This window comes from Lissotriton vulgaris, chromosome 9, assembly GCF_964263255.1.
Source record: "Lissotriton vulgaris chromosome 9, aLisVul1.2, whole genome shotgun sequence".
Lineage (NCBI taxonomy): Eukaryota > Metazoa > Chordata > Amphibia > Caudata > Salamandridae > Lissotriton > Lissotriton vulgaris.
The window spans coordinates 286,014,761-286,026,052 of NC_141697.1; the positions used below are offsets into that span (position 1 = coordinate 286,014,761).

The 11,292-nt window shown below is 45.1% G+C and overlaps 1 protein-coding gene across 1 annotated transcript in view; it reads right to left on the reverse strand.

The window, feature by feature from the left end:
* Positions 1–11,042, reverse strand: part of CEP128 (centrosomal protein 128) — a 757,252-nt gene extending 746,210 nt beyond the window's left edge. Inside the window, exon 1 of the mRNA XM_086937589.1 lies at positions 10,885–11,042. Within this exon, the coding sequence (XP_086793715.1) occupies positions 10,885–11,031 (147 nt within the window). The 5' untranslated portion in view covers positions 11,032–11,042. The remainder of the gene's footprint in view (positions 1–10,884) is intronic.
* Between the last annotated feature and the right edge of the window lie 250 nt (positions 11,043–11,292).

The window sequence follows — 11,292 nt, forward strand, 5'->3', positions numbered from 1 at the left end:
TTTGATGATACAGCAACACTTGATTTGTTGGCAAAATAAACCTTTGGATGAAATTCTGAGATATGCTAGGTACTGCTGTGATGAGATAGACTCAAAGGCAAAGAAGCTAAAAGAAAAACTGATGGTGGTACAGATGCAGTCAGCTGGTAAGGGTGGACAACAGCAACAGCAACAGGGAACAGGAACTGGGGGTAGGAAACAGAATAGTCAGAACAAGGGCAATGAGGAGAACTCCAACTTTAGACCTAGGGTAGACATTGCGGCATTGAAAAAGACGACCCGGTGCCACCAGTGTAACGAGGTGGGGCATTGGAAACGCGAGTGTCCCTACAACGTTGAAATTGGAGAACAAGAAGTAGAGGAGGAATAGGTTCAAAGCACTCCAGGAAGAGGGGTAACGCCATACCAAGGAAAGGTGGTCAAAGGGGGGACTCCAGCTCCGCGAGCCCAGTTCCCACAACCACCCAGAATAGGGACAACGGGAAAGACCTATAGACAGATGCCTCTTTTTGTAGCCGGAGAGGAGTGCTACTACGTTGATCCCTTAACAGGACAGAGAGTAGAGAGAGAAGACTGTACCCTCGGGGCAGCCTTAGATGTGGACCAAAGGGGACCCTATGTTGAGGCCGAAGTGGCAGGGTGCCCCACGACATTCTTAGTAGACACAGGAGCCACCCGATCCATGATAAGATCAGCCGCAGTTCCAGGCTTGCCCATTTCTGGAGAGACAATACAAGTGGTGGGGGTCGCGAACAGGAGAATAACAAGCCCATTGACAGAACCAGTACAGGTGAAAATAGGGAAATACAGCGATGAGCATCAGTTTGTGGTTTGCGATTCTAGTCCTGTATGTTTATTGGGAAGAGACCTTTTGTGTAAATTAAATTGTACAATATACTGCACCCCGCAGGGAGTGGAGGTATTAACTAATGATGATGACGCTGACTTCAAAGTCGCAAACTCGAGAATATGCGTGGAGCTGTATCCCACTTTGACAGTGGATGAGCTCCCATGGGATCTAAGGGAGACCGGGGCACCAGAAGTGTGGGACTTCACTGGGGAAGAGATTGGACTGGTCAAAGGAGTAGACCCAGTGAAAATCATAGTAAAACCGCATGCTGAGTTTCCGAGAACACCTCAGTATAAATTGACTCCAGAAACGATTGCAGGTATAAAGCCCGTGATCGAGTCCATGATTAAGCAGGGAATACTGAAAGAAATCGTGGGTGGTCCATGTAACTCCCCGATTATGGGTTTGCAGAAACCAAATGGGAAATTCAGAATCGTGCAGGACCTTCGGAAAATTAATAACAGTTGTCTCATGTTGTCCAGTGGTGCCGAATCCATCAGTGATATTGTTTCAGATACCGTTCCAAGCTGAATGGTTCACGGTGATAGACCTGTGCCAGGCTTTCTTTTCGATCCCATTGGACGAGGATAGCCATTTCCTTTTCGCTTTTAAGCTGGAAGGTCGCGTATTAACATGGTGTCGTATCCCACAGGGGTATACAGAGAGCCCATCGATCTTTAACCAGCTTTTGAAGAAAAATCTTGAAAGTCTAGTGCTGCCCCAGAAGTCGGTTCTGGTCCAGTACATAGACGACCTACTTGTGGCGTCAGAAACTGAGGAAGCTTGCAGGGAGGACTCCATTGCTTTGCTAAACCACCTAGCTACAAATGGGCACTAGGTGTCCCCGGGCAAATTGCAGTACTGCCTGACAGAAGTACAGTACTTGGGGCACAGAATTGAAAAAGGGAAACGAAAGGTGTCACCAGACAGAATAGAGGCGATCATGAAAATGAATGCGCCTAAAACACAGAGAGAGGTCAGGATGTTCCTAGGGATGGTGGGTTATTGCCGACAGTGGATAGCGAACTTTTCACTGAAAGCAAAACCTTTGCAAAAACTGACGCACAAGGAGGTGAGTGATCCGGTACCATGGGACAAGGACTGTTTGATGGCGTTCCTGCAGCTGAGAGAGGACTTGTGTTGTGCTCCTGCTCTGGGAATGCCAGATTACGATAAAACATTCTTGCTTTATTGTTGTGAAAGAGAGGGTTGTGCTTTGTCTGTCTTGGTCCAAATCCATGGGAATGCCCTTAGACCAGTTGCCTACTTTTCGGCTACCTTAGACCCAGTAGCCGCAGCGTTGCCCGGATGTCTCAAATCCGTTGCTGCAACAGGTGTCAGCATCGAACGTTGTGAAAATATAGTTATGGGGCACCAGTTAGAGGTGTATGTGCCACATTCTGTTGAACTGTTGATGACCAGGACCAAAACACAGCATCTGACCAATAGCAGGCTCACGCGCTATGAGCAAGTCATTCTTGCTGCAGAGAACGTGACCCTCAAGAGATGCTCTGTTTTGAACCCTGCCACCTTGATGCCACTCCCAGGTGACATTGATGATGATGTATGTACAGACCATGATTGCCTTGATGTGACTGAACTATGCACCAAACCGAGACCCGACATCGTGGATGAGCCACTAACTGACCCCGATGAAGTTTTCTTTGTCGATGGCTCATGTGTAAGAGACGAAGTTGGGCAGTTGAGAGCAGCTTATGCTGTTTGTACAATTACTGGAGTTGTGGAAGCCGGATGCCTGGAAGGAGTACACTCCGCTCAGGTAGCTGAAATTATTGCATTGACGCGTGCCTGCCTGGCAAGCAACCAAATTCGAGTCACCATATACACCGACAGCCAATATGGTTACGGGGTAGTTCATGATTACGGGCAATTATGGTCTCAAAGAGGTTACATGACTTCTTCAGGTTCACCCATTCGAAATGGAGAGTTTGTGCGTTTGCTGTTAGAAGCTTTGCAATGTCCAGCAGGTATTGCAGTTGTAAAATGTACCGCCCACACTAGGAACATGGACTTCGTGTCACAAGGCAATAGATATGCCGACGAAGTCGCGAGATATTGTGCAGAACAAGGGTACTCTTTCACGGAGGTGGAAGTGGGCGGAATAAATGTAGGAACTGAATTAGCCATGATATTGGAAACTGTAGACACTTGGGACGAGTTAAAATGTATGCAAGAAAAGGCACCCGATTTTGAAAAGCAAACCTGGGAAACTGCAGGATGTGTGATAGGTGAGGCGCATTTCTGGGTTTCAGCAGATGGAAGAGCAGTGTTGCCCAATGAGATGGTGAGCCCAATGGCCAGACAGATACACGGTCCAGTACATCTAGGGAGAGATGCTATGCTGAGAGTATTCAGACAAACCTGGTACAACCCTAAGTTCAGAGTAGCAGCAGAAGCAGTGTGCCAGCGTTGTGTGACCTGTCAGCAGTTGAACATAGGAAAAAGGACGCCAGTTGCATTGAGCCACATAGGGAGGTCTGGAGGTCCGTTCAATAGGATGCAAATCGACTTTATTGAAATGCCAAGGTGCAACCGCCTTCGTTATGTCCTGGTGGTTGTTTGCATATTTTCCAGATGGGTCGAGGCATACCCTATACGCAGGTGTGGCACCCTCACAGTAGCCAAATTATTGCTTAGGGAACTCATTCCGCGTTTCGGGGTACCGGCCTCTTTGGAATCAGATAGGGGAACACATTTCAACAGCGAGCTTGTGAAGATGATTTGTGCGGCCCTGAACATAGATCAGAAATTGCATTGTAGTTATCGACCAGAAGCTTCAGGAATTGTGGAGCAGATAAACAGCACCATCAAATCCCGAATTGCCAAAATGTGTTCATCAACGTCCCTGAGTTGGCCTGATGCTCTGCCATTGGTCCTTATGAGCATCCGTAGTACCCCAGACAGAAGAACGGGACTATCACCGCACGAGGTGTTAATGGGGAGGGCAATGAGATTGCCATCAGTACCAACTGCTGCACTGTTAAACATCACAGATGATATGATCCTGGACTATTGTAAGGGGCTGTCTGACGCCATTCATTCTGTGTCCCTTCAGGTGCAGGCTGCCGAGGTTCCGTCGTGCCAGGACCTGTGCCATGACCTGTGTCCTGGAGATTGGGTGCTTGTGAAAAAGCACGTAAGAAGAAGCTGCCTAGATGTTCGTTGGCGTGGGCCCTACCAGATCATCCTGATCACGAACACTGCTGTGAAGGTGGGAGGCCTGCCCAACTGGATCCACGCGTCTCATACGCGGAGAGTTCCAGCACCTCTGGAAGAAATAGCTCCTCTCTCGGATCTAAGTCCAGCTGCGGACCGAGAAGCCATAGAGGGGGCCAGCCAAGCTGTAGAGGTGCAAGAAGAAGCTGGAAACGTGTCTGACCAAGCTAAGGACGGTCAGTACAACAGCAAAACGGACGACGCTACAGAAGGAGGAAGCAGCTGGGAGTACGAATCAGACACCGACCAGGCTGAAAGAGAGCGCGAGCAAACCAGAAGGACAAGGAGCAGAAGGGTAAGGCGTGGAGAAGCCAGTTGGCCGCAAAGAAGGAGTTCTAGCCTGAGGTCAACTCCAGAGAGAACCCTTGCTCCAATATCTGAAGACTCAGACCCGGATGAAGGTGCTCAGGGCTCTGAAGCACCAGATCTAAGAAGGTCAAGGAGAGTACGTGTGCCTAACAGAAGATACGCCACTCCTGAGTGGTCATATCTGGTGACAAATGTCTTGGGAAGGAGTGACAGGGAGGATACGAGCGGTGCTGGTGACCAGCTCTGAACCCATCCTCACAGTGGAAGTACAGCTGTTGGTGCCCGGAGTCGAGGCAGAAGGGTCACTAACGTTCACACTCCCCAACCCTCCCCGCCTAAGCAAGTTAAAGCACATGTTTTTCACCGAATTGCAATTCCCCGACTTTGGAACAAAGATAACAAGCCATGAAGAGCACATTCTTCGTCTGGAAATATTGAACTATGCTATCCAAGCCGCAGGCCCAAGCCTCATTGTAGATGCTTAAAGACTTTGTAAATAAGCAAGAAAAAGAGAAAAAAAAGAAAAGAAGATTACCTAGCGCCTAGGAAGCAGAGAATCTTAGGGACCTTCCTATCAGTTGACGGAGAAGGGCTAGGGTTGTCTGTGTTAAAGCTTTAAAAAGACTTTGCAAAAGGAAATTGCCAGCTTCCAATTGTGTGGTTATAAAGACTGAAGGATTAAAAGAGACTGTAAAGGAACAAAGAAGAAAAGAATTTTGAGTTGAAATAGAAGGAAAGAACCATACTGTCTGAAGAAATGGAGGCCGGTAGCCCGAATCGTAGAGCCAAATGTATAATAGGCACACTAATAGTAGGAGTGATACTTCTAATAGCTTTAGTAGTTACTGTATCATATGTAATGGGACATGAGAGTGAGGCAAGGGTATCAGACGAGAAGTCTGTAGTGACACCAAAACCCACTGTTGCTGGTAAGAAAGGGGAAAACATACAGGAGAAAGCGTTATTAGCAGCAGAAGCCCGTAGGTTACACATGGATGAGTCCCAAGGCGAGTATAGGTCAAATGCTTATGCCAAGCTTTTGTATGAATACGTGGATGCCATGGAGGTTAAAGATTGCTACGTCTGCATGCAACTGCCGGCGTCTGTAGATGAAGGCATTAGATATCATCACCTCCCGTTGACATATGGCATTACATGTAGCTTATTGCTTAGCATATTTTACGGAAGAGATAGTTTTGAGTATTATTTCTCTAACTATGATTCCGTGTTACCAGAAGCCCCAAATTACAAGCAAATGAACAAATGGGGCTACTGGAAGAGTGAAGACAGATTGGCCAAGTTCTTCATTCCTTGGGATACCTTAGATACTTCACATGCCCGCAGAAATAACCTGACATGCAAAGTGTCAGAAGTCGAAAAGAAGTTTATAGGGCAGGTGGATGATCGATATAGAAGGCAAAAGATTTTGAAAAAATCAGGACAATGGAAAACAGATTGGACCGAGGAAGAGAAGGCACACAAGAGGAAGGGTAGTAGTGGTCCAATAGCTTTGGATCGCACACAGAGAGGGAAGTTATGCCTTCACAGAAGTAAAACGTACTACGGAAATGTATTCGTAGGAGAAGTCAGTTGTGAACATGCTTTTAGATTAGAATATTACACTAAGGATTTCTTGAAAGGAATGCAAGTGATTCCAAATGTATATTTTGTATGTGGAAGAAATGCCTACGTGAGACTACCTGATAACTGGTATGGATCATGTTACTTGGCAATTGTCTTCCCCAAAATATACCACGCCCAAGACTTAGAGATCATAGAGGGCAAAGCTTCAGCGAGAGGGAGAAGAGACCTAGGAGATGCAGAAATGGTTGGAGATGTATTTGGAGCTGCATTTCCGCTCTTAGGACTGATCCTCAATGATGTCAAAATTAGGCGACTGGCAACAGTCGTAGACAGGTTGTCTGCCAGCCCTGCTAGATCCTTAATGCTGGTGGAAGGAGAGATGCAATCGATAAGGGCCATGGTGCTTCAGAACCGTCTTGCGTTAGACGTCCTGCTAGCAAAAGAAGGCGGAGTCTGTAAGGCTTTGAAGGTCCAGGAATGTTGCACTTACATTCCAGACAATTCAAAACCTCTTGAGAAAGTTATTATGAATATAACTAATATTCACAAAGAGATCGAAGACCTAACTAAAGTAAATGTTTGGGAAAAAGTGGGTCATGGAATGGGCGAAGTTGGAGGTTGGTTCGCCAACCTAGGGAAGAGTTTTGTATGGTATGTGCTGAAACCTATCATCATAATAGTGATCTGTGTGATCATGTTGTGGGGATTGGTGAGGTCATACCAATGGTATAGATCAAATAGATTGGAGAGATCCAGGAGAGAGCAGTTACAGAGATTGGCTGCAAAGCAAGACAATCAGTACCGGAGTCCGAGGGCTCTAGAAACGCAGAAACGAGGGGCAATAGCCATTAGTTCAGTTTAAATGTTGGTGATGACCCCTAGAGGTCATCAAAGGGGGGAACTGAGAGAGCGCAAACTGAACAAAATGTACGAGTACACCAAAGTTACAAGTAGTACGCCCAAATCATAAGGGAAATGCTATGAGTACTGAGAATATATTCACCTATACTTCGAAATGTGTAGTTAATCTAGAGATTTCATATAGAAGTGGAACTAATGCAGAAATGTGTGAAAATGTATAACCTTATTAGACGTGATTAATCATGATCCATGTTATGTAGCTGCTAATAGAAGAATGTCATGCTGCAAGGCATAGAAGGGAACGGGCCTTATGGCTAGGCCAGAAGGGTAGAAACGTATACACCTTTGCATTGACATGGATTGCACTAATGTTATAATGATTGTTTATTCGTTAGATTTATATTCCATAGATGTGTTTCTTATTTTTTAACAATAAGATGCTAACATGTTATTTTAGTTTAACCTTTGCGAGAATTGTTGTAGGCCTGAAGTGATAAAAGGGTTTCTGATTTGCACGTACTGGTACAGGCCGACTTGTGTCAGGAAATAAGTTGCAAACTTCTGTTAGAAGTATATGGGAATGGGGATTCAGCTACGGATGTCTGTCTGCAAATGTGAGGGGGATCCAATTAATAATTGGATGAATAGAGTTCTGTTCAAGAGACTGGTGCAGACATGGAGGAGGGTTCAGGAATGTTTTAGGGGGTATCGGCGGGCCGGAGAAGAGTCTGAGAAGCAAGGTCAACGCTAACGCACGAGGCCCAGAGGAAGATCATCATGGAAAAAGCCAGAATCGACACCACGTGAGGGGCGTCTCACGAGGGGCGTCTCAAATGTTATTGTGTTTTGTATTAGGGTCAGCACCCCGGGGTGGAGTTAGAGCAGTTGCCTGAGGACCCTTCAGAGAGCGGATGGGTAGGCAGAGAGGGGTCATGACTGGAGATGATAGGTTTTCACTTAGAGACTAAGAGTGGGTGATCTTCCTAGGAAGTCATTCACAGCTGACACCTTTGGTAGGTTGGGATTCTGTTAAGTAGGGATACCATCCAGAGCAGGGTAGGGACAGCCTAACCTGAAACCTTTCCCTCCTGCTGTAAATGACGGAGAGATCACAATATGTGTCTATGCTTGCAGCCCTTTTGATTTTAGAATTAGTCCTAGTCGTGTTCTTTGCTCGCCTGAGGGCTTTTAGAGAGCACATGTATGTAGTGGTGCCTGTATATCTTTTGAATCTCATTTTGAGATGCCTGTACTTGCAGTTAACTTTGACTCTGTAATAAATCTTTAATACATAGAAGTAGTCTGGTTTTTCAGAGTCGAGCCCATTATTGATCAAGGTTAACCTGGTATTGGATGCACTTTCTTTCCTCAAAGACAGGCAATAAAGGTTCAGTCGACAAGATCGGGGTTTAGATCTAGAGTGATAAGATAGAGATCTAATATCTCGCCCTTCCACAGCACTTAAGGTGGCTTATGGTGCTGGAGTCTTGGGCCACCATCAGGGCTCTGCTGGAGGAAGGTGGCAATGCCACACCCCATGTATTATGGATAAGGGATTTCAAAAGGACACCCATAGTACTGGAACAGCTACGGCAAAGAACAGGTGGAGGAGGCTGAGACTGAGAAGACTGCAATCACAGAGCGGGGATAGGGCACTGACAGAGGAAGCCAGGAATGCTGGAGTCAGACAGCAACGGCAGGGCAATGAAAGGGAAGGGTACAAAGCAGTCAAGTGGCATTGGTAGATGTAACAAACACAGCTGGAAAGTCGCTACAGCTGGTCAGAGCTAACGCTCTGTACCCGAGAAGAGCCACGGTCTACTCTTAGAAAAGTTACCTAAAACTTTTTTTTATACTTCCTGTTTTCATTCAAGAACGGTCTGCAGTATGAAAAAAATGAGGGCTTTATTTAAAAGCAATCACAGACATGGTCTGCTGACTCCAGCAGACCACCATCCCTGTGGTGGCTGCGAATCATTGTGGGTTGCAATTTATGCCCTACCTCATTAACATTCCTGAGGTAGGTCTCATTGGAAACCCACTACGAACAGACTTATTAGTACACAGGCTGGCTCAAAAAAAGACAACACTGGTTGCAAAAATGTTGGCTGCAAACTGCGACCAGAATTTTGCAACCACTCCTTCGTACATCTGGCCTGAAGTTCCTTGTAGAGTATTTTCTTTCAATGAAAAGAGATTGTCAAGAATATGGTGCAAATACTGATAACATACCACCGAAAATAAGTCCCTGCTACACAAGTCTATCTTTAACAAATTGCTTTAAAGCAAGTTACTATTTTCATTTATCAGATGACTCCACATCAGCTAGAAGACATCACTTCTACTCTGAGCTCTCATTTGCAAACAAGTGAAATATGTTGTTAATTTCTGATTAAAATAATGTTTCTATTATATGCAATCGGGCTAGGAATGAGTCATTAGCACTATAACAAAAAAAAAGACTTAACGTGCAGGAATAACCAGCACGTTCTACACTGGGCTGTACATGGCTGCTGGATGAGCAACCCAAGTGGGCCACTGTCAAATATATTTTGTGCCTTTTTCAATTCCCAACTTCTGCTTGCATACTGACAAAACTTTGGGACTCTGACCAGAGAAGAAGCGTGATTGTGGCTCAGATCCACTACCGTACCACTACTTTGTGGAGTGAGGCCTAGGAGTGCAGAAGCATGTGGGAAGCTATAGGACCATGGTTACACTGACAACTGGAAAATATGGATCTGAATCGAATTGTATGTTTCCAGGCCCGTCAGAATGGGAGCGGGGTTACAAGGCCAGGGGGACAATATGCCCCCAGACCCGTGCTTTCAGGGCTCATGCTCCAACGAGTATTTACGGACATTAAATCAAAGCTGCCCTTTTTGGCGGCCCTACCATGGATGTAGGCAGCATACCGTGGATTACATCTCTTTACCTTTAATAAAGATTTTCAAAACTTAAAAAAATATATATATATATTAAAAAAATGTTGTTGATGACGAGGCAGCTAATATGGCGAAAACCAGTAAATGATTCCAAATGTTAGATCCAACGTTTTTTTCCCTGCAAGACAAGTCTTTTAAACTTTGAAACAGGTCTTAAAGTGCACAGAATCCGTTTGTTGACGAGCACCAAGCAAGAGTTTTATTGAGGCATATCATCTACATGGAATCAAAAGCCAAAACGACTTTATAGTTTTTATTAAAGAGTACTCGAGCAGAAAACTGTGAAAACCGTCACTATCATAGAGTTGTGTTTCTTCTTTTTTTAAAGGGCAAAATACTCATAGTTAGCCTGTATGTCAATATAACTTTTTTTTTCAAAAGGAGGGGAGGAATTGAGTGTTCAGACAAATAGTTGATATTACTTCTAAGGTATCTATAAATGACCAGCTAGTCTGTTGGGCACAGATGCATTGCAAGTAGTGCCCTTACTTTCGGTCTTGCATTAAATAATTCTCATACAGCGATTACATATATACTTATGTCATTCAGCAGAGGACAGTTATTTGCACATGACAATTTCCATTTATATAACTAACAAATGTGTCAAACTAGTGCCAAAGACATGCAAACGCTTGGCATGACCCGATGAGACTCAAGACAGACATGATCGATGCCACAGGAATCTAGGACATACGACAACAAATCTGCAAGATTTTCCTCTCGGTCGATGCAACATGTCCTCTAGGGCAGTATTAAGAGTCCAACATCCAACAGTGACAGGGCGTGACTACTTTCATATAGACATACACTTAATGGAGAACATATTTAATATGTAATCTCGACCTTTCGGAATGTGTCTAACACCTTTTACCATTGAATTTTTTAACATAGAATAGCCATTGCAGCGTTGTGATTGGCTTAGGGGAGGGGAGGGAGGCTGCCTGCTTTCTGTGTAGAGAGGAGAGAGGAGAGAGGAGACACGATACGGGACTGGAGGCGAAGGTAAGTTTAATTATTATTTTTTTTTATTAAATTAACAACCCCCCCTCCCTGCGCAACCCCCCCACCCCGCGAGTCATGCAGGCCACGACTGCCCACCTGTAAAGTGCTGGCTAATGTGTGAATCTTCTCTGTGACATCTCCGACACCAGCACCTCTGGTGCGGCCATGGGTGGCGCGTAGGGGCCCTCTTTTGCTTGGCCGGTTCCGGAGGAAGGAGTCGGAATCACTGGATGATTCTGCCATTGGTATCTTCAAATCCTAGGAGACAAATCAAAGACCTAAAAGTTAGAAAACTGATCTTCGTTGCCTTCACTAGCCTGAAAGGACACATACGCAAAAGAGCACTGCAATAACCACCCAAATCAAGACGCTCACATAAAAACAGAGACATTTAGAGTAAATATATTTAAAAACAATCTAAAAAAAATCAAGAAAACATGAATGTGGCAAACTGGAGATCTTCAAAATATGGGGGTATGGGAAGGACTATGCATTCCAATTGTA